Here is a 22,721-nt window from a genome sequence, read left to right on the forward strand (position 1 = left end):
GGGCCTTCTTTTTTTCTTTGGGCCCACTGCTTCAACCCAGTATGTATACACACAACACTTTCATTTTTCCTTTCACTTTGAATACTCGCTGAGAATTTGAGAGAGAAACAAGAGAGAGAGAGAGAGAGAGACAGCAGCAGCAACCAGAGGACGGTGAAATGAGGAAATTCGATCCATGGCCTGTGTTCTTCAGAAGAGAGTGGAACCGTAATTGGCCTTTCCTTGTCGGATTTGCCATTACTGGAACCATCATTACCAAGTTCTCACTTGGCCTCACGGGTAGGGTTTGTTTTTCCCCACGATTTCAATTTTTTTGCGTAAATTTGCATTGTACCCTGACTCTTTTTTGTGTTTTCTCAGAGGAGGACGCGAAGAACTCTCCCTTCGTGCAGAGGCACCACCGAAAGTAACTTCTCATTCTCCTTTTGACTTTCCTTACAAGCCCTATAAGAAATATAGTAAAATGTAGATCTATCTTTTTGTTTATCGTGTTTCTAGATCTGAAGTATGCTGATTTTTCAATGTGGTAATGACCGATTGGTACGTTGCTATTTGGTGCATCTGGCTTTTAGATCTATTTGCGAGCTTGTTTATCTATTTTTGGTTGTTCACGGATGTGAGATGATTTTTAGGGGTGCGTTTTTCTAGAAGACAAATGCTGGTTCTCATTTTCTTGATTTTAGCATAAATTGGTCTTATATGACATGGTTTGTCATATACATGGCACTCATTACTTTTGGTTTAGCTCAGAAAAAAAGCAACATGGTGCCAGACTCATTTACTATTCATTCAACTATAGCTTAGGTATTTCACCAATTGAAACCTTTATTTGATTTGTCTTATGGGTGCCAATCTCCCGAAAAGTATTAATAGGGTCAAGTGGGGTTTGTGATTAAGTTTCTTGCCATATATTTCATTAATTGTATGGCCAATGTGAAATGGTGTATATCGAATAAGAATTAGACTTGTAAAGTTGTCTGTAGATTATGCTTTAAGAGGACTTATCACTATGAAGGGGTTGGTAAAGAAAACTAATATGTCTACCGGACTCCACTATATCGTATCTGGCTTAATATTTTGCATGTTTGTATAATGACTGTGAAATCTTTGCTGGAAGTTTGTTCTCCCCTTCCCTAGTTGGACAGCTTTGTGCTATTTAGAGTTGTATTTAACCCGGCTGGTTCTTTTACTTTGCAGATGAAAATATGAACCTGAGTGTCTGGTCAACTAAGAGGCCTACATGTGGAGATAGATCTTTCATTTTTGCTTCCTGTTGCTTTAATATCAGTTATGATGATTGTGCTGATTACATAAAATATTTTAAACTTCCTCGGTGGAATTTAGAATTTGTGTATCTGTTCTGAGAGGATGGTACTTGAAAAGAAATAATGAGAACATGTGGTGAATTCACAGCATTTTCTATCTTTTTTATCCTGCATTGCCAAAGTCCATGGCTGTTGGTTCCTATATTGCATTAAGTTGGGGTGTAATAATTCAAGACAATTTAAAGATTACTTTATGAAGATGTCTTCTTATGTTAATGTTGCTTTGAATTGGATAATCGTAAATAGTCCTCCCCTAAGGGTTGGTATGATTGTATGTTGATTTAATGTGATTTGAAAAATCATATGTAGTACCCATGATGTTTGTTTAAGTTTAATAAATAGTTTTCTTTGTTAGTTAAAATTTAACAAATTTACTTATATTAGAAAAAATGAATAAAAATTCATATATACCCCAAGTGACTTATTACTGATTTATTATATGTCAATTTTTTTTTTCCAAATCAAATTACTCTTATACATCTTAATTAATGCATGTGGAGAGTGCATCTACACAATGCCATATTGAGCCATAACTTCTCTGATATACCTTGCCTTAAAATTAAACAAAGCAGCAATCGCTGCTTCATTTCTTGTTTTACTCTGTATGCAGAACATCCTGAGACACAGCACCTGTTCAACAACTATACAGTGGAATTGCAGAGTTGAATCAAAGCACATGTAGAGTTGGGCAATTTACATTTTAGTGATCAATTGCATGGAAAACTTACAAAAAGTTTGTACAACAGATTTAGCAGACCCAAAATACTATTGGGATGTTAATGAACAATAATTTCCACTTAAGTTATATCCGGAAACCTGCACCTGAAGACACTGTTCTATCATGCTGCTTTACAGGATGTTGTACTCTCTAAGGTTTTCCAGAAATGTTTCTCCAATTTTGGATCCATCCTTGACAAAAATGGCTGGATATCCTATTGGAGCTTCCACCCAACTTTCAGAACCTTGTTTGGAGTGTAGTTTTCCTGTCCAGACATGCTTCCATGAACATCTCTCTCCTTCTGGGAAATAAACCTTGACTACTTCCTTGCCTTTGTCAAGAACCGGCACGACTAGGATCTCTGTGCCGACTAGAAATTGCTCATATGTCAGTCTATGCACATAGTCGTCCTCTGGATAGTGAAGGAATAGGTGACGACAAACAGGCAGCCCTTTTTCAGATGCTTCCTAAAAGCAATCAAAAGTCAGATTAGAACTTCAGTTGCAATTGCGAGGACTCTCCATTAGACATGATATTACCTTTACTAGTTGAATCCTGTAAAACTTCCAAGCTTTATATATCTTTGCAAACCGTGAAAAATGAGATAAAGTTCTTTGGTTGGAGTAGAACTGTCTATTGCAAGATGGCTTGTTTCCCTGATCAACAATGTGAATATAGGAAGCAAATTATTCTACTAAACATGATAAGTACTTGATTCTGTTAATAGAAATGATGAGGCTTGCTGAAAAGCCTTTTGGATACAAGTTCAAGTTGTATGAAAATTGGATAAGCATAAACTTTGGCCATAATAGTAAGTAGACTTACTTCATGTGTCCGGAAGACGATTGTGAATGCATTAAGCTCCATCCATCGCAGGAGAAGTTCTTCACTTCTTTGGTACTTGAAGAACGGCAAACTCACAGAGCAATAGCCTCCAATATCACTATGATTGAAAGCATAACCAGAAAGTCCACTACTAAGCAAACCAACCACTGCACTCTTTATCCCATCATTAGCTTGCCAACTTACCATTTGATCCCCTTCCCAAAACAGGCTAGCCCATTTTGGACTACCTCGGAAACCAGCCCTCATGAAGAACACCAAAGCCTCTTGTGGGTCTTCCTTCTGCTTGCCAAGACAACTACTTTTCCATTCGTCAACAAATTCCCGGTTTAATTTTGCCCAGATTTCTGGGTATCTGTTGTGCGCAGTAATTGGATCTTCTCCTGAAAAAATTGCTAAGTAACTTGATGAGAAATATGTATAATTTACTGAACTAAAATTCATGTTCTGTGGTGCTGTCTTTTTATGGGGTATAGGTATAACAAAAATTCAACTTATTACAGGAGGGGATAATTTAGTTTGCTTGCCATTGGGTTACATGTTGTGGATGATTATACGATAATATTCGGAGTATTTTCCATTTCCATGTTATAAACAATATCAGGCTGCAAAACAAATTTGAAACCAACCTGAATAGAGGTAGGCATCCACTGGCAGGCCTTCACCAAAATCAGCCATCCAACCCCTGACTCCATCATCCACCATTTCTTGCAAAATCTGTTTGAACCAACCTGCTGTTTTTGGATGAGTCAAATCCAACATACCGACGTCAAAAGCTGTATTAGGAACCATGTATGGTCTTCCTTTCTTGTCTTTCACTAAGATGTCCAGCTTCATGGCTTCCTCAAACAGGTTTCTTCCTACATTTGTCTTCTCATCCACCTACATAATTACTTAGAGGGTTATAAAAAACGAAGCCAAACATTCTTATTTAATATCAGCTTCAAGATTATAATGTTACATATGAAGCAACAGTTGCTGCTAGTAAAACTACATACTGGAGCTAAACAAGGATTGCAATATGTCATCACTTTAATATGCTGAGCACTAAGATCCTTTATTAATTGCTGCCATCCTGAATATGTAGTTGAATCCACTTCCCAGTTCCACCATAATTGTGACCCGATGACAGTCTTCCTTTGTCCTACCCAGTCCTGCAAGATAAGCACCCAGTGACTTTATACGTTTTCAACCTTCACATCGAGCTTCTATATAACAATTGGACAAGAAATGGAGAACTTAAATGTCTGAGATTCTTTATATAAAAGAATCATCTCCTTCTAAGTTCAGTTCTTTTCTTTGTTAATTAAATGGTTAGTGTTCTACCTGCAACCAAAATGCTGATATTGGCGTATCTTTGGCTTGCAGCTCCGCCCAAATATCGCGTACTTTACTAGTGCCTCCTTGCATACCCACCACGGCCCCTGAAATTATCCATGCAGGAAGTTCTTGAGGCCTCCCTACGGTTTCTGTGAAGTGTTCAATAATCTCAGCAGGAGAGTTCCCGTGCAGTATTCTACCCTCTGTCCTATCTCCATGTATCTGCAAACATTTCGCCAGAAATCACAAGTTAGAGGTCCAACTTTATTGTTGAATAAGCACAATCTGTTTGGAAGTTATAGTTAAAAAAAAAGAAAAAGATATACTCCACAATTTCTTGTTCTATTCACAGGCTCTCTTATGGTTGTGGGGCATTATGTTAATTGTTTCCAAGATTGTGCAAAGTAATTAGACAAGTATATTAAAGCCTTCTCCTTCATCAACCTATAATTTCATGTATTTGAATTATGTGTGTTAGTTTCAGCATGAAAGGGGGTCATGCCATGAACTAGACAAAGAGAGATTTATGCACAAGGCAAACAGTGATAAGCTGGGGAAATTTAGATACTAGCACCAAGCCAGATTACCAGAGCTGGTTCTATTAGCAAGATTGTGAAAATTACCTGTATCTGGACAGAATCATGCTTTGTTAGGTCGAAGACGGAGTAGTTGTATCCTTCTAGATAAACTGATCTCATCTGTGATGTCATATAAAAAGGTGAAGGAGCATAAGTTGTACTCTCATCTCCTCCAGCCCTGCATTAGAAACATACTTCTGATAAATACTCAGATTTGCAGTATGCTTAGATCATGGATCTGTGAAGAGAACACAAACAAAAATGTCCAAACATTGAATCATTTTAAAAAGAGAGTTGTGTCAGAAATGATTTACCTGTAGCTGATTAAATTAGCAGCAAACGTGATTGGTTGATCACCTCTCCCAATTCCTTGTTCTTGAACGAATATTGGAACTCTCTTCCCTTTGAAATCCATATGAGAGAACTGCTCCCCAAAGCCATAGAATCTCTCATTCTTTTCACTTGAATATGTTATACATATCCTGTTAAAATCAGGACAGGCTGCATTCTTCATCACAACAGTTTCCTCTTGTGCAGGTGAAACTGCTATAACCACTCTCTTCCTTGAAAAATATCCACACCAGCCAACTCGAAGTCTCCGAATTCGTCCCACTTTTCGACTAAAACCTCTGTAACTATAACTTCTTGGAGAGAACTTCTGTAGCTGCCCTCCAATTGGTTTCCCAAATCTCACTTGAAATCCTACTTGGTTACTGTTTTTCTGATCAAACAGCATCCAATACTTAGCATGTATGCCTGCCGCCTTCTCCAATATTTCTGAACTTTCATGCAGAAAAGAACCTTCATTCCTCATTCTCCTCTCTTTCACATTAAAAACCCTTCCTTTGATCAGAAGAACCGGCGATTTCTCCACCCCGGAGCAAGAAACCGATGAACCTTGATGATCATCAGCATGTGATGTGAAATAATCAGAGTCTTGTACGGCCCTGATTTCTTCAATGGTTTGATGATTGCATATGAGGTGGATATTCCTATCTTTAATGACAAACGAACCCCTGCTCTCTTCCACCTCTGTATCAGCCACAGCTGCGGAAACGAAGGCCCGGCCCGGAACGGTGGACCATATGGATCTTGAAGGATTGGACTTGTGGAAAATTGAGAGAGACCCTCCATCGTTTGATGACCAATTCAACTGAAAATCATGGCCAAGATCATAAACCTGATGAGAAGGGAGTGTTTGAGAATTAAAAACCAGAGTTCCTTGAATCAAAGGAAGAGTCTTTGGGTTGGATGGGAAAGGGTTGTTGATGTGTTTATGGTGCTTTTTTGTTATTTTCAGAGATGCCATGTTTGATTTCTTTGGCAAAATCAACTCTTTCTTGCATCACCTACACATATATATAAACACATACATGCATGTATGTATTGCTATTTTTCCCAACTCTGAGGAGAAATGGCTCTAGAATTTCCAGGAAGGAGGATGCTTTTTAGAGTATCTGATGTGAAATGAAAGTGCATTAAATGCTTATATGAAATCTAATCTATGACATTTCATTATTTTCAGATTTTGGGGGTGATTAAGCTCTTAAATTTTCTTTCTAGAAAGTGGGTTGGATTTTCTACTTAAAATACCAGAATTTGATTATACTTATGTCCTTTTTGAAGATATGAAATTATATTTTTCTACAAAAAGAAAAGTTTTGAGAGTATATTGACACCCCTTCTAAAAATTTTCAGTTTATGCCTAACTCTTTTTCCCTGGGATTTGTCTAAAAAACGCTAAGATCAACAAAAAAAAAAGTTCATAAATTTTCAATTTACATGAAAATTTAAATAAGGAATAAAGTTAAACAATTTTGCTAATTTTACCATTTTTGTTCCACGCTAACAAAAGGAGATCAGGTGTAAACGTAAAGTGTAAGTATAATTGAAAAAAAGTGTAACTTTATATTTTTCAAAGAGGACTTAAGTGTAATTAATCTAAAAATAATATTATATTTTCTATTTCAATAAAAATAAACAAATCATACATAAAATCTTTTTATAAATATAATAAATAATGTCATCTTTATACACGCAATTTATTTTTTAAAAAAAAAATCTAACCCAATAGCAAATAGGGAAAAGAGGGCCGGGTGTGCTTGACAAATTAGATTTAGAGTAAATAATTAAAATGAAAGGAAATCTTGATATAAAGATGAGGAAATTCTTTTGACAATTAGACCAAATTCAACTCTGATCTTTTCAAAGTCAACTAAGAACTTATGGGATGGTTAAGAAAAAATCAACCATATTTATAGAGCGTGGTATATACATCATCACATGATTATGGTGTGAGAGAGTATTATATGAAATTACTACATTATTAGGTCTTAATGATGTAGTAATTTCAAACATATTGTTACTTTTGCTCCCTCCCGAGTAAATATGGATGGTTTATTAACTAAAATTCATGGAAGAAATCGAGGGAAATGTAATAAAATGCGGAGAACATATACCAACAACAAACTCAGTCTTACTTTGGCCCATAAGTGGATTGTAGGTATGTAGACGATTTTCTTGACAGATTCAAATGAACACACTACGACATACTGGAATAATGCATTTAAGCCGTGATTCTTGCCAAGATTCATTAGGATCGTTTGGACAACCCCAACCAACAACCCCTCCCATCCCCCAAGGTGGGGGTGGGGAGAGAAACAACAATAATAATATTTACACTCTCTTCTTTTGAGATTTTGGATAATTACATGTAAATCTCTTGTAATTTGAAAAATTACATATAACAATTTTGAAATTTGCTTATATCTAACAAATAAGTCCCTTCTTTAATCTCATAAATTTGTTTATATTAAAAAAAAATCAGAATATATATATATATATATATTAATCCTGATTGATTCATTATTGACTTATTGCAGGTCAAATAAATTTTTTTATGACCAGATTACCCTCATATGTTTTCATGCATTAATGTATGCGAGAATGTATATCTTCACTGTTATAAGAGTAGTTTAGTCATAAAAAAATTTGTTTGACCTGCAATAAGTCAATAATCAGTTAATTGATGATAAATATCAATTTTCATTCAAGTTTTTCGTTAATATCAGTAAATTCAGTAAATTTTCATTAATAGAGAAACTTATTTGATAGACGGAAGCAAACTTCAGGTGGGCTGGACGTAATTTCTCAAATCATAGAGGTCTACGTCTAATTATACCAAACCTTAATGGAGGAGAATGTAATTATTCCTAATATCTATAACATAAGCTGGTGAAATCTTGACGTGCAAGAATTTGGCCAAGATTCAGTCATGATTCAGAAATGAAGTTCCTTATTATGTATGTAGTCGTTTTCTGGGCCTATATTCTTATGAGGGTATTAATACTTCTCCAGATTCATTGGAGTTTACCAATTTGGAGGAAGCATTTGAATCTGGACTTGGAATGGAAGCAGCCTTTGATCAGTCACTTCCGTTTCTGTTTTTCTACAATTACTTACTCAGCTAGGATTGCTTGAATTCCATGAAAAGAACATGTCATATGCAACAAAGACGCCTCCACCATTCACCACTTGCTATATTTAGCCCATAAGGAAATTTGTTGTCCTTAACATAATTAGCATTTAACACATGCGACAACATGGATGTTTTATTATGAATTGGTGTTGCATCTCGCGTTGTACCTTTATATACACGCCATCCAATATGTGATACAAATACTAACTTGTAATAAAAGATCTGAACTGCGATCATGATGTTTGTAGCACAGTGCTATCTGAGTCCATAAACAGTTGCCGCTGTCTAGACCAATGGGAAGGAGATGGTAGGCACACAAACTGCATAAACTTTCCATACTGGACTAACAAATGAATAGTACAAGATCTAGCTTTCCAATTATATACCAAGTGTAAATCCAATTCATATCAATATTTATACATTTGATCTAGTAATTCTTATCTAAAATGCCAAATATAATAGGATTAAAAAGCACATAATACTGCAGTTATCTTGAGAACCACAGCCTTGTGATGACGGTTGTAGGAACAAATTTTTTAGCTGAATGAACATCTTATGTCTCTTGCTCCTGGATGAGATCTCTTACTGAGATTCAGATGGTAGATGGGATCTGGCAGCAAAGTAAAATCTGCATATCCACTTCTATGTTTTTTCGTTTCATCCTGTTCCTTGGATGGAGAATCGAGCAGGATAAGCAAAACAAAGCTCAATCGCCCAGCAGAACACTCTACTAGAAGGTGGGCGTTACCCAAAGTGGAAAAGAATAATATTTTGGGATATCAGGGCCAAAGCAAAGGGGTTCAGAAATCCCATTTGTTATGCTATACACGCCCAGATCGACATGAACCTCCCCACATGGCCACCGTTGTTCCATTCTTTTTCCAATAAAATAAATGCTATTGCTTTTGCAGTTAAAACGATCGGGTGCGCGAATAGACATAGAGCAATTATCACCAACAAAAATAGCATGATCTCCCAAACTGCTCAACCTAAGCCACCGCTTCTTCCTAAAATCAAAAGTGTAGACATAGAATTCTATAGACTCGACGGAAGACCTCCTACGAATGCTAGTCCGGTTTTGGTAAACCATCCAGAGATCTCCAGATGATTCTACCAAGATTAGTTGCTCCCAGTGCCACAGAGGAAGTGATAAAGCAACATGTTCAGGAGCCTTTGGACCATTGATATCAGTAACAGCTAGGCTATCAATATCAATAACAACTAGAGATCCCAAGCCACAAAGAGCAAATATCTGATCTTTTACATGCGTAACATCAATGTACCCAGTACGGGATATATCTTTGACAGTTTTCCAAGAACTATAGCCAGGTCTACAAAAAGCCAACTGCTTCAAAGGTCCATAAATTATCATAACTAGCAAGTCCTCTTCATTTGCATGTGAAGTACATGGCTTCTTAAAGACAAAAGCTTTCTCTATGATCTCATACCAACCCAGAATTTCACCAAAGTGGATTCTTAATGAGGACTTAGGTGGAAGATTCACAGAAACATGAGTAAAGGGATTATGAAGGCGGATGTCAAGGTCATTTCCTATAGTCACAAGCCAACCTGAAGAAGATCCCCAGCACCGTCTACCATGAACCTCAGGTAGCTCTGAGTTATAAACTTTATTTCTATATAAGCTAATGAAACTTCTAAAGCTATCATTTTCAATGCCAGAGAGCATCAACCATGGAACTTGAGGACTTTGATGCCACTGCTTTGCCACATACACTGATCTCCAGGAGCGACAAACAGCAGAAAAAGCAAGGAAATCCTCGACGGCCATAAAATATGTCGCAACCTTGTGAATGATATCATATGGAAGTTCGGACCAATCAGCCATTATTCGACCTGCATCGAAATGTAATAGGATAATTTCAGATTATATAGTCAACTCATTAGCAATCTGTAATGAATGAGAAAACAGAAAGGCGTCATACTTAAGAAATGAAGAAACAGCTTTAGTTCTGCAGTATAAATCAGCAGTCAGCAGTCTCACGTAAACAAAGGGACTAATCTGCTGCACAAGTAAAGCACTAAATCATTTACACTCTTCCGCACACAACTCAAACACAAGAACATTTTTAGTCTCATAAAGATGAAAGACCTTCAAAAGAAGATGAAATTTTCAAATGCAACTGAATTCTGCCTCTGAAGCAAGAAGTCATTTGGTTTTTTCCCCACTCATTTAGTCAATGACCTGGGACTGTAACCACGGTACACAACCAATTCAGTCGAACATGGACAAAAGATTTCAAACTTCACACCTTCATATTGCTTAATGATTGCTATCGTGCGTTTTCCTGGATGTTTTACCTGTCAATCTTTCTAAAACACCCTTAACTGCTTCCAACACCGGACTTACACCCTCCTCAGAAATCAATATGCCTGTAGATTCAAAGGTTCCTTCCAACCTCCCAAGGTTTTTAATATCTCAGCTCATCCAACAAAATTTAAAAAAGGAAAAAAACAGCGCAAAAAAGAAAGGAATTGCTACCATGCTTAATTCAGTCCTCCAGCAACTTAATTGCAGTTTATCACCGTATTCTGGCGCCAAACGCAACCAAATAGATCAATATCAATTCAACTTAGCCCATTACAAATACCAAAGCATCAGCACGCCAAACACTAGGGCCCGAACCCCCAATCAACGCAGATTCGAAAAACACAATAAAATTAATTAATCAACCAAACAACTTACTTTGGAAGAGTTAATCATCATCCCTGAATATGAAATCTTAGTTTTCTCAATCTTCATATAGACAACTCAAAGCTCATCTCACCAAGCAAATTTCAGTTCATTTGCGTCTTAAAATCAAAGGTACAAAAACTAAAATACAATTATCTAAGAAAACCTGGAGCAAAAAATCTGATTTCACTCTCGAAACAGCATTTCCAGCAAAAAATTAAAAGGCTCTTTACGCGTTCAAATGTGCAGTAGAATGAGAGAAACTTACGAATGCAGTATGAAGTGTGAAGAGCAGAAGAGCAGAGCAGAGTGAAAAGGGTTATTTGCTTATTTTCAAGTATTTATTTATTAATTTATTTTACCCAAAATGTGGGCCTGTCCAATTTTGGGGCCCAATTTATGGCTTGCTAAATTATATTGGGCAACAACATCTGTCAGCCCACCCAGTTTTAAATAACAAGCACATTTATATTGATTTTATTACGGACAAGAATGATTTATTGTTGGGTAAATTATAACCAGCTGTCTTGAAATTTAATAAATACTCTTTATTATTTTAAAATAATAAATACTTTATAATATTTAATAAAATTATATAATTTTTGAATAGAATTTGAAATTATCAATTTTATCTTTTGTTGTATTTTATTTTAAAAAATTATAAGAAAATGGAGTGATGTGAAGGGAAAATTTTAAAAAATTATTTACTTAATTTATAAAAGTTTCTGAATAAATAGAATTATAAATCTTAATATGCGAGAGTATTTTAATTAGTTCGCCATAATAAATGAATGAAATCTAATAGAGACTAACAAATTGTGCTGATTGTTAGACGATAGTTAAAATAAGATCCGTCCTCAGAATAGTCACCTGATTCTTTTACGCGCAGTCCATTGAATCAGGGATCAATTGTTAGAGGTACTTCACTTTTCCGAGAACTTTTTACCCCTTAAATACTTGGGATTACCACTTATTTCATCTCGCCTTACTATTACTAATTGTAAGCCGCTCCTTACAAAGGTAGGTCTTCACTACTTTTGGTAAGTTTTTTAGAACTGCGGGTACCAAGGTAAGTTAGTTTTCACTACTCTTGGGTTCCTTCAAGATTCCTCGCCGTATGTTTATCTTTGACTCGCCATCCTTGGAAAGCTTTCTACAGCTGACAAACCTTGGCTATTCCACTTGAGAATCACTTGTGTCTTGTGTAACGAAGGGGCCACTGAAACACACAATCACCTCTTCTTTCATTGCCCCTACTCAAGAAACTGCTTGAGGGTGATCCGGCGCACCCTGCGTTTTGACTGGCCCCACCGTGACTGGATTACTGACGTTATGTGGGCAGTAAAAATGTGGCGAGGAAAGCATTGTATCTCGACTTCTTATTTTGCACTATTAGACTCTCTTATATACCACATATGGCGCGAGCCCAATCTTCGAAGAATACGTGGGGCACATTTCGTAGGAAAACTTGAAGATATCCAACAACGGATACTTAGTGTTGATTTACCTCCTTCTATTAATACTTGTGTATTTTTTCGTTCATGGCGGATCCCTTGGTCTGTCGAGGTGACTACCTAGCCTTTCATGTTGTATTGTACCGAAGTACTACCATTTATTTAATAAAATTTACATTTACTGAAAAAATAGAGTATTAATAATTTTTCAAACAACAAAAAGTATTTATAATTATGAAAAAAACTCTGAAAAGCTGGATGGAATTTGCCTTTTATTCTTTTGTTAAATTTATCAAATTTATTAATTATTGAAATACTAAAACAGTTGATCTGAAACGCGATCCTATGCTTGAATTTGAATTTACATTTTCAGCCATACGATTATTTCGATTAAGCTCATCTACGATTTCCTTCTTCAATTTTCGTGTGTAACTTGTTTGATATATGAGATGAACAGAGACAAGATTTCTAAAATGTTATCCCGCTCAACTGAGTGCGAGTAAAGAATAGAAGAGCGCAGGGTAATATATAATTCAAGGGATAAAGTGTCGTCCAACTGGGAAACAAACGACAGAGCCAGAATGAAACAACTTTCATCCTGCAACTATCTTACCTTCGTTTGTATTCTAGCAAATTCAAGTAGTGACCCCCCAAAACCCCATAGTTTCCTCATTCCAGCAACTCAGTCAACTCAGACTTTCTAAAAGCATTGGCTCGAGCGAGCTGACTGGCCAATGCTTTATTTGGGAAAATGTTATCAGCTTTCATCCTATCACTGAACCCATAAGCTGGAGCTTTGGCATTTATATAGGCATGGAGGAGGGATTGATATTGCTGGAGGCGTGCAGTATACCCTGCCTGTCTCATCATTAGGAATATCTTCTCCGCGCTGTGTATATCCCCTCTATCCGCGTATTTATCCATGATAGTGAGGTAAGAAGAGAATAACAGTCTACCTGTTTTCTGTTTAATAGCCTTATTGAGTATAGATACCGCTCTCTCCACTTCCCCAGCCCTGACATAAAGCTTCACAACAGCATTGCAAGCCAGTGGCCCAACTCTGAGGCCACTATCCGCCATTCTCTTCACGAGATCCTTTCCTTTCGCCAATATCTTGTTGTCTGTGTAGACCTTCATCAGAGCAGCAAAATGCCTTGAAGTGGGCTTCTTCACTTTTTCCAACAGTTTATCAAAGGCCGCCTCAGCATTCTCAATTCTCTCGAGCTGCCCCCAAGCTTCAATAGCTGCCATGCATTCTCTCACCTGTGGATTAGGTTCACAAACTTTCCAGATTCGTTCAACTTCATCCTCCCATCCAAGGGAAGCATAAATAGGGAGCAGCAAATAACGAACTCTACGTTTTTTCTTTATATCACCTCCTTCCATCTCCTTCAATATAGCCTCAGCTTTATCTTTTAAGCCACCAATAGCATAGTACCGTGCCAGCGATGTCTGAATTTTACTATTAGGTTCCAGCCCTTCAGCCTTCAGTGTCTCAACAATTTGTTCCATCCCGATTATGTCATTAGATTGCCCTTTCACATCAATCAGAATCTGGTAAGTGAAAATTGTTGGTTTGATATTCTCCTTCTCCATTAATAGAAGAACATCAGCAATTTTCTTCTTGTCAACCCTCTTGTACAGAATTAGCATCTGATTGTAAGTAAAGCATGACATAGGGAATTCCAATTCTTTAATCTTGTTGAACAACTCCTCAGATTTCTTCACATTTGTACAAGAAACATAATTCGCCAGCAGGGTGCGGTAAACTATTTCGCCTCTAAAGGATTTAGGAATCTGCTTAAGGTATTCTTCGGCCTTAGAGATACCACGTACTTTAGCAATTAAATCCAGACGAGAAGCATAATTCTTCTCATTAAATTCAAGATGTCTTGTTGACTCCACCCATTCTGACAGCTGCGAGATGTGAAGCTAAGATGTCAGTGCAAACGCTAAATCATCTACAATCACTGTTATCAGATGGACTGCAAAAAGTTAGGAAATTAACACATCATGCAAAAAGAAATGAGAAGCATGCTTTGTCGACCCATTGCCTCGTATTCCCAGTGGTGAATGGAGCATTAAAAAATTTCTCTTCTCTTTTGATGCATTAACGGTTCTGGAAGAGATCTAAGAAACAGCTTGATATAATTCCTAAACTGCTGCACAGCTTTTAGACCTAACAAACTTCAAAAATGATGGAGGAAGATTTGATATGGGCCTCATATTTTAGCTGAAAGAATGATTGTACAATTAGATTAGTTAAAAATGTATCACAACAGGAATGATGACAGAGAAAAAGATTATTGATATGGGTTTTATTGGTAACTCAAGATCTCGTAAAGTGAAAGAGTTCCGTGCTGAACTTACTGCTCATCCAATTTAGTAAAACCTCAATAGTGGCTTCACAGCAAAAATGGCATCAGACTTCATTAATTAAAAGATAGATAGTATACCTAGCACGCACTGATAAGTAACAAAACCCCTGTATTAACTACCCACTGAAAGCTCCTGCCTCATTCTGATACATAATCAACACCCAGAAAAACAATCCAACCAAATGAAGGTTGCTATTACTGGATCTTTAAGTACGGAAATAAACAACAAAGACAAGACCAGAGCTATAAACACTACAACTTCATATGATAACGGATTAAACTAATCACCTGTAAGGCCTTGGTGAAGAATCGCCGTATCCGAAGCTGAAACATGGTTAATGATACTTCGATTTGGGTCACTTCATTTCCTTCTTCAACCCATTTATCCAAAACCGTGCTAACTGACGAGGCAGGAGCATCTAGGATAGCCTTAGTCATTGCAGAAATTTTGGGTGATTTTTTCTCTTCAACATCGGTTTCAGTACCCAATACCTCCAATTCATTCTGTGTGTCTTCAGCAACATCCTCCTCTTCAGAAAGCTCTGACCTAGAGATCAGATCATCATCTCTCTCACTTTCATCTCCAGAAGTTGATTCTTGAGCCACGTAGCTAGGCTTTTCAAGATCAGAAAAACCATCCTCCAAGTCATCATCTTCCTGCTCACTGTTTCTAGCACCAGCCTTCGATGAAAAATTGCGAATTTCACTCTGTGACTTCGAACAGCTTGATTGTGTATTGTAAAATCTTTTAGAAGATAGCAACCCATCACATAGTTTTCCTTGAGGTTTAGTTATTCCAGCATTATAATTTTCCAAACACCATCTTGCTATTTCCGATTTCCCACAGCAAACTCGAGCAGTCCCTGAACTTAATCCTCGATTCCTGGAACACAAACAACGCACATGTTATACTTTCTGATGGTGGAAAGAGGACAAATAAAAATGCATGCACCATTTCCAACTGAGGCTACACCGGTATACGCGGTATACTCATGATACACGCAGGCATCCACCCAGAACGCAATTTGCACACAAGATGGCAGACATGCACAAATTTCCAACTTGTAAACGTTGATATAACATCATAAGCAATGAATTGAGAAGCCCAGAAAATATAAACCCCCAAAAGTACAAAATTCTTGATCTCTCGTACCGTTCCTTGGCACCAGCAAAATCCAAGCAAAAGCTATCAATAAACGAACAATCAAACACGAATTCAAACACATGAATCTGCATTTAGACAAGCACCCATTCAGAAATAGAGATAAATTTGGAAGAATGAATCACCTGAGATGTATGGAGGCTCTGCGAACTGCCCACATACTAGTTCTCCAAATTTCTGATTTTGATTGCAGGAATTAGAACTGGAAAAAGAAATGTGAAGAGAGAGTGAGTGATAATACTATTCTTAAACCCTAAAAGCCCTTCTGGGGGAGTGGTTAAAGATATTCTTCTGAAACTGGTGGGAACGTAATTCACATAACACTCACTTTATTTTCAGAAAACATCACTCGGGTCATCTGAAATTTTATTTTATTTTGGCAAGTATGGCCTATTTTCTTTTAGTCTTCATATGATTGTTTGTTTATCGTATGATCCCATCTCACAGAGATGCTTTAATTTTAATTAATTGAATCGTACCCAATTAAATTTTGGTATGTGGAAATGAGATATTGAATATCGAATTGAAATGATCAATATCAATTCGATATATATATATGTTTACAAATACAATTTCAATGAATGTACTTATAATTTTATAAAATAAGAGGATATTTGTGTAATTACACGCCACTTATATTCTTCAAAATTTACACATGGAGGCCAAGTACTTGGCTCGATAGAACTTTGCTACAGATTTGTTTAATGTTTGGAATAATTACACTGTCTTCCTAAGGTTGGGTGTAATACACATAGATCCTATATGGTTTGAGAATTTATATCTAACTCCCATAATGTTTGATTCGTTTAACAAATAAGTTTCTCAATTAGTCAAAATTTATCAAATTTATTGATATTAAAAAAAACTAAATGAAAATTGATATTTACCCTCCATTGACTTATTGCGGGTCAAAAAAAAAATTTCGATTAAAGTACCCTTATAACGGTGAAGATATACTTCATCACATGCATTATGTGAAGACGTATGAAAGGACTTTGGTTATAAAAAGATTTGTCTGACTTGCAATAAATCAATAATAAGTCAATTGGAAATGAATATAAATTCTTTTTGTTAAAATTAACAAATTTGGTGATTTTAACTAACGAAGCGACTTATTTGCTAGACGAAAGTAAATTTCAAAAATACTAAATATAATTTTTTAAACTATAAGAGATTTCGATGTAATTACACCAAATTTTAAGTGAAAAAAATAGTAATTATCCCATAATATTTTTACCAAATTGTACGTAATCGTTCAACCGGGCTGAATTGAGCGTGATATCCGACCGTATCGGACTTTATAAACAAGGTCGATGTTTATTATGTGATATAAAATACAAAATCAATATAAAAAAAATAAAAATTGGAAATAACGTATGGATATGGGCCTGAAGCCCACCGGCCCAAGCCTAAGAATTTTATCCATAACAGAAATATCTTGCCTTTTTTTTTTTCCGTATATCTGAACTTGTCTTATTCTTTTTAGCTTCTTTTCAAAGCACTCAGCACAAACAAATTTGCGAACCCTAATCCCGTAGTACCAGCTCTACAGTTCTTCACTCTTCGAATTGAGGACTTAAATTGAAGGAAAAAGATTAAGAGGAAACAGAGGTTCTTCCTGAATTTATGCATATTTTTCGCCTTTTCTGTATTTTTCGTGCGTAGATACGTATACATGGGTTTGCGATTGTATTTATGTGTTTATGATTTGTGCTGTTGTTATTATCGATTATATGTGTGTCCGGTGGGTTATATTATTTATATTTTGACTTTTATTTGATGGCGTTGTAGTTATTTATTTATGTGACTATATTTTTATCTCCTTGTGGTTTTGAAAAGGTAGTATGGATTCAAATGCGCGAGAAGGTTTGGACTCGAAGGCGGAATTTCGGAAGCCTTCGAATGATGCGGCTAACCGGAAGTACAGGCGTAGATCTCCTGTTGGAGGATCTTCTTCATCTGATGGTCAGTTCTTGATATAATTGAGATTCGTTATTGATAACATTTTTTTATAAGAAATACTAATCATACTTCCATTTCCGGTGTAATGTCTTTGCTCTGTTACGAGTCAATTGTGGATTTTTCCATATTAGTTGTTGTACTTAATAGCCCATATCCCTCCGATTTATTTTATTTTTTTCGTGTGTGTGTGTGTGATACTTCATATGTGGTTCCTGTAGACTTGTCTACTAGATATTGCTTGAATTTGTGCTCAAGGTGGTGTCCTCCTCAATTTTACATGTATTTTTAATGTTAACGTCTTTTTATCATTCAAATTGAAAGTGATGTAGGACAAGCATGCTATTTCTTACCTAGTTAGTCCGATACAACCAAGTTCATAAATTGTAAATGATGTATGTTGACAGTTGATCAAGACAAGATTTACTGTTATGGCATGAATAGTTTTTTTTTTGTGCCATTCAATTATCAACTGTTAATTAGATTATACCTAGAATTTTAGTTTTACACAAACTATATTTCTTAGCTAGTGATAGGCCTGTACAAATGGGCAAGAAATTATCATAACTGTCTTTTTGAAGACAACTGAACGTGAAAAGATGAATTCTTTTTGGACTGTTGATAACTTGTTATGTTTCTTTTCTATATGTTGATTGTAATTAACTATTCTTTTACTCCTATAGCTTCTTTTACATGTATTCAGGGAGTCCACGCCGCGAGCGCAGCTCAAGTCCAGTCCCATCAAAGAAAGATATTTCTAAACTTGCTGATGATACGCGAAAAAAGGATGATAGTAGGAGCCAGTCGGGCCGCAGTGGTGAATCATATAAACATTCTGATCGGCAGTCATCTAGGAGCTACCATAGGCATGATGACCGTAGCAGACGTGATAGGCATGTGGATGACTATGACAGGGGTTATTCTAAGCCATCCTATCGTTCTGGCCGGGACTCACGTGACTACAATAATTTGGATCATTCTAAGGGGGATAAAGAGCACCGATCTAGAGATTATGTGAATGATGTGGATACATACTCTCATTCAAAATTGGATGGTTCAGGGCATAGAAATAGGGATAAGGATTCGTATGATAGAGCAGGATCTGGTAGGAGGCATGCTAACATGGAGGAAAGGGACAGGGATAGAGACAGAGAGAGGCACAGAGAGGATAAAGGTGACCGATATGGAAAGACAGATTATAGAAAGGGTTCTGTGGATCATAAAACTGATCGTTCACCAGCTTATGAAGAGTCACGGGGCCAACAAAATGATTCATCATCTCGAAGGGATAGTTCTGGGCATCGATTGAGAGAAGCTTCTCAGAGAGATGCCAAGGAACTAGATGCTGAGAGATCTGCAACTGATGAAAAGAGAAGACATGAGAATCGTGGTGTATATAAGGATCAACATAATTCAGAACCAAAAGAGCATTCTGATGACGTATCCACCAAAGGTCAAGATTCTGTTGCTAAGAAGCCAAAGATTTCCAGCCTGGAAAGCACAGGTCCTGGTACAGAAGGTATGTTTCATTACCTCCTTCAGGCTCTTGCTACTTGCTAGATTATTCATTTTCCAGGTTTGATATCGTATGGGACTTCTTAAACAGGCAACTCTGATCAGGCTTTCGTGAAAGATTCTGATATCGATGCTGCAAAAATTGCTGCTATGAAAGCTGCTGAATTAGGTGGGCCAATATATTTCTCAGTGGAGTGTGATGATATCTGTTTCCAGTTGAAAACCATCTAATCATCAGATAGACCAACCTTACTTTGGACATGCAAAGAATTCGTGTTGGTCGCAATATGCTCTTTTTATGATGTGCTAGCTTTAATATCTTTCACTTCATTATTGGGAATCGAGTACAATATTACATGACAAATTATGCCCTACTCTTTGCTGAAGTGCAGCATTTTGTTTTTCTGTCACATGCAGTTTTCAGTTTGCATTGTCTGTATGTCTGTTCTTCTCAATTTGCCCTTTTTTACCTTAAGTATGGGTTTTGTTAGTTTGATGTTGAAAGACACTGTTCAAATCACGCCTAACAAGATTTGTTATGCAGTATGCCATGACTCGTTTTTTCTATGAACTGATAGAATTCTTTGGCTTTGGTTCTATCTTTGGATGAAAATACAGTTAATAGGAATTTAGTTGGAACTGGGTATATGTCGACTGATCAAAAGAAGAAGCTTTTGTGGGGCAACAAGAAGAATACCGCTGTCGAAGAGGTATTTAAAATCATTGCTCGTTTTACCTTTGCAGTCTGGAGTGTTTTTCTGTTGACCCATTGTTCTGAACTAATTTTTTGAACTATCAATGATCCCATGTCTATGTAGTCGGTGTAGTCAATGGTGCGCCATGGCGTGAGGCACGTGCCTGGGCGCCATTCAGGTGTTGCCTCGCGCACCTTTGTGAAAAAGGGCCTGGGCGGCCTGGGCCCATCAAATAAAAAAAAACCCTAATAATTAAGGGAATTCCAGCAGAAATAAATAATTTGCTCTGCATGCATGAGTAACCAGCAGAAATAAATAATCTGCATCCTTCGGTTCTTCCTCTGCGGCTGCCTCTTCTTCTTCGGTTTATCTTTCTTCTTTTTTGATAAACTATTTAGGATTCATTTGAATCTTTAGACTTTTGCTATCCTTCAATGGTTCAACATTGGTCGTTCTAATTATATGAAATTTTGTTATGTTGAATTTGTTGTTTTATATGTTCTATTTAACTTCTTATACATTAATTTAGTCCAAATAATACTAATTATATAAATATATAGATGATTTCTTATATTTGCGCCATCCTTTGAAAATGCACGCGCCGCGCCGTGTGCCATGCCTCTAGGAGCCCTTGGCGCCATTATGTGCTGTCCGCCATTGACTACTATGTATGTCATTTGGTGCTAGTGGAATATAGTCAAATTAATTGAATATGAAAGAAAGTACTTCTAATTTTGGATTCACAATGTATTATTTGTTTACATGTAGGACCAAGCTCATATTGACAACACCATTAGCTGTTTCTTTCTAGATTATCAGTTTACTGTGAGATGTGTTTTACCATCTGCTGTCTTTTTTCTGTATGTTTAACATGATGCTCCATATAGTCTGCTCATCGTTGGGATACAACAATGTTTGGTGACCGTGAACGACAAGAAAAATTCAACAAACTCATGGTAATTTCCTTCCCTATTGTCGCTTTCCTGTCGAATCGTATGGTGCACGAAACATGTAGATAATCACAGTTTTCAGTTCTTTCATTGGAATTTCATCCCACATACTAACACTCTTTTAGAGTCTGAGGTTGCATTGGTACCTATGGCCAATTGTAGGGCGTGAAGGGCGATGCAAAGATGGAGCAGAAGCCAGACAATCCCGATGTGGAGAAGCAGCGGGAGCAGCTTCAGATGGAGCTGGAGAAGCAATACACAGCTGGATTGCGTCGGAGAGATGGTCGAACTGTTGGGCTCGGTCTTTAAGATTTTCCTTTAGCTACCCTCGTGCTTGTATCAGGGGATCTTCTGGGATCATGTTGTACTGCATGAAAAAACTATTTTGTAAGATGTTAAACGATCATCATGTCCGGATCTCCCAGTCTTTGGTCATGATCTGTAAGGTTACTAGATATTCAATGTTTTCCAAATTATTCACACTTAATGTGTTTCGAGGACTTGGCTTGTCTTCCAGGAGTCTATGTGCCTACTTTTGTCAATCTTTTGTTAAATGTTGTTTCTTTTTGCCTTTTGGATGGATTGGTTATTTTGTGTCCTTAGGTCCAAGTTTTTTTCACACTGGAATTGCTCATTGTTCTGCGACACATCTCGTAGAATAGGGTTCATCTGTTAACGAATCAGGTATGTCTACATGATATCACATGGATATCATGACAAGAGCTGCCAATGGTTCTGATGTGCCCTCTTGTATTCGTGACCATCAGAATCAGAATACTTGAGAAGAATCAGTTTTCAGGTACCGAGAACCAAAACCTATGTACGCTGAGAACTTTCTAATCTCACTTATACAATATTCTGAATATCTAGCCCTGACTTATGCGCATGAGATTATATACTGTTAACATTTTAATGGTCGTTTTCTAGTCAGTCCACAAATAGAATCAAACCATGCACACGCTTCTTGATGCTAAGATGTAGATGGCGAAAGGGTCTATGCACGGGTGAGCCATGAGTGCAGAGACTAGAAACACCTAAATGACATTAACCTACACATTATTATTGGAGATCACCTCTTTGGTGTTTAATTTTTTTATGAACTATTATTTTTTATTTTTTAAAAAAATTCAGCAGTTCTTTTTTCTCCTTTTTTCAAGTTCTAATTATCTTTCTTCCTCAATTTCTATGTTTCTTTTTCTTTTCCCGCTTTCTCTATATAATTACTTAAAACCTCTATATTTTTAATACTTTTTTATTTATATGATTAAAACATATATTTTTAAAAAGTACGAATTATATTATTTATATTTTAAATTAATTGCACACATGTTCATGTGCCGCAAACTAGTTATATAGGAGAAGAGTATACCTAACAACTAAAATTGAGGGTTTGTATTGTATGGTATGAGAGGGGATTAGGCAAGGACATATCTACACACTTTCCACGTAGAATTTTCGAGAGGATGAGTGGAAGAACCAAGAACGATCGTGTTCATGTCTCATGCGTGGTAGTTAAACTAATGGTTTTAGTGACACTGACAGGCCGCAAATTGAGAATATTCACTCACACGTTTCTTGGCAAGAATGGTTAAATTGCAGTTGATTCTTGATTGATTAGATGGATAATTTTGTGCTACTTCTTCTTTATTCATTG

General features: G+C 36.6%; 5 protein-coding genes across 24 annotated transcripts; 2 read left to right on the forward strand and 3 right to left on the reverse strand.

Annotated features, from left to right (window-relative positions):
- Positions 1-61: 61 nt before the first annotated feature.
- LOC105159912 (ATP synthase small subunit 6, mitochondrial) lies at positions 62-1,415 on the forward strand. Of its 3 annotated transcripts, XM_011077134.3 has the most exons (4): positions 62-279; positions 361-406; positions 499-540; positions 1,198-1,415. In XM_011077134.3, the coding sequence occupies exons 1-3, from the start codon at positions 159-161 to the stop codon at positions 512-514; spliced, it is 183 nt and encodes a 60-aa protein (XP_011075436.1). In that variant the 5' UTR covers positions 62-158; the 3' UTR covers positions 515-540; positions 1,198-1,415. The 3 variants fall into 3 exon arrangements, with proteins under 3 accessions (XP_011075436.1, XP_088735758.1, XP_011075438.1); XM_011077136.3 differs by lacking the exon at positions 499-540 and having other exon boundaries at positions 66-279; XM_088879632.1 differs by lacking the exons at positions 499-540; positions 1,198-1,415 and having other exon boundaries at positions 361-410.
- Positions 1,416-1,987: 572 nt separating this feature from the next.
- LOC105159913 (uncharacterized) lies at positions 1,988-6,245 on the reverse strand. 2 transcript variants are annotated; one of them, XM_020693277.2, is made up of 8 exons: positions 5,099-6,245; positions 4,830-4,962; positions 4,213-4,428; positions 3,885-4,040; positions 3,516-3,768; positions 2,869-3,281; positions 2,583-2,699; positions 1,988-2,510 (listed from the first exon to the last, which is right to left on the reverse strand). In XM_020693277.2, exons 1-8 carry the CDS (start codon positions 6,091-6,093, stop codon positions 2,175-2,177), a joined length of 2,619 nt encoding a protein of 872 aa, XP_020548936.1. In that variant the 5' UTR covers positions 6,094-6,245; the 3' UTR covers positions 1,988-2,174. The 2 variants fall into 2 exon arrangements, with proteins under 2 accessions (XP_020548936.1, XP_011075439.1); XM_011077137.3 differs by having other exon boundaries at positions 2,869-3,269; positions 5,099-6,243.
- Positions 6,246-8,613: 2,368 nt separating this feature from the next.
- LOC105159916 (F-box protein At2g26160) lies at positions 8,614-11,265 on the reverse strand. 13 transcript variants are annotated; one of them, XM_088879346.1, is made up of 5 exons: positions 10,967-11,264; positions 10,763-10,812; positions 10,373-10,671; positions 10,206-10,285; positions 8,614-10,116 (listed from the first exon to the last, which is right to left on the reverse strand). In XM_088879346.1, exon 5 carries the CDS (start codon positions 10,106-10,108, stop codon positions 8,993-8,995), a length of 1,116 nt encoding a protein of 371 aa, XP_088735472.1. In that variant the 5' UTR covers positions 10,109-10,116; positions 10,206-10,285; positions 10,373-10,671; positions 10,763-10,812; positions 10,967-11,264; the 3' UTR covers positions 8,614-8,992. The 13 variants fall into 13 exon arrangements, with proteins under 13 accessions (XP_088735472.1, XP_088735469.1, XP_088735471.1 ...); XM_088879343.1 differs by having other exon boundaries at positions 10,373-10,471; positions 10,582-10,671; positions 10,763-11,264; XM_088879345.1 differs by having other exon boundaries at positions 10,373-10,812; positions 11,223-11,265.
- A 1,643-nt stretch (positions 11,266-12,908) lies between these two features.
- Positions 12,909-16,303, reverse strand: LOC105159917 (pentatricopeptide repeat-containing protein At1g80270, mitochondrial). 2 transcript variants are annotated; one of them, XM_020693582.2, is made up of 4 exons: positions 16,074-16,303; positions 15,940-15,972; positions 15,075-15,669; positions 12,909-14,325 (listed from the first exon to the last, which is right to left on the reverse strand). In XM_020693582.2, the coding sequence occupies exons 1-4, from the start codon at positions 16,106-16,108 to the stop codon at positions 13,078-13,080; spliced, it is 1,911 nt and encodes a 636-aa protein (XP_020549241.1). In that variant the 5' UTR covers positions 16,109-16,303; the 3' UTR covers positions 12,909-13,077. The 2 variants fall into 2 exon arrangements, with proteins under 2 accessions (XP_020549241.1, XP_011075441.1); XM_011077139.3 differs by lacking the exon at positions 15,940-15,972 and having other exon boundaries at positions 16,074-16,301.
- A 1,107-nt stretch (positions 16,304-17,410) lies between these two features.
- Positions 17,411-21,744, forward strand: LOC105159918 (pre-mRNA-splicing factor). Of its 4 annotated transcripts, none has more exons than XM_020693368.2 (7): positions 17,411-17,559; positions 17,788-17,913; positions 18,611-19,426; positions 19,514-19,591; positions 20,041-20,132; positions 21,005-21,073; positions 21,193-21,744. In XM_020693368.2, the coding sequence occupies exons 2-7, from the start codon at positions 17,793-17,795 to the stop codon at positions 21,727-21,729; spliced, it is 1,713 nt and encodes a 570-aa protein (XP_020549027.1). In that variant the 5' UTR covers positions 17,411-17,559; positions 17,788-17,792; the 3' UTR covers positions 21,730-21,744. The 4 variants fall into 4 exon arrangements, with proteins under 4 accessions (XP_020549027.1, XP_020549028.1, XP_011075442.1 ...); XM_020693369.2 differs by having other exon boundaries at positions 17,792-17,913; XM_011077140.3 differs by having other exon boundaries at positions 21,230-21,609.
- Positions 21,745-22,721: the final 977 nt, after the last annotated feature.

This window comes from Sesamum indicum, linkage group LG4 (genome assembly GCF_026168435.1).
Source record: "Sesamum indicum cultivar Baizhima isolate 11 linkage group LG4, ASM2616843v1, whole genome shotgun sequence".
Classification (NCBI taxonomy): domain Eukaryota; kingdom Viridiplantae; phylum Streptophyta; class Magnoliopsida; order Lamiales; family Pedaliaceae; genus Sesamum; species Sesamum indicum.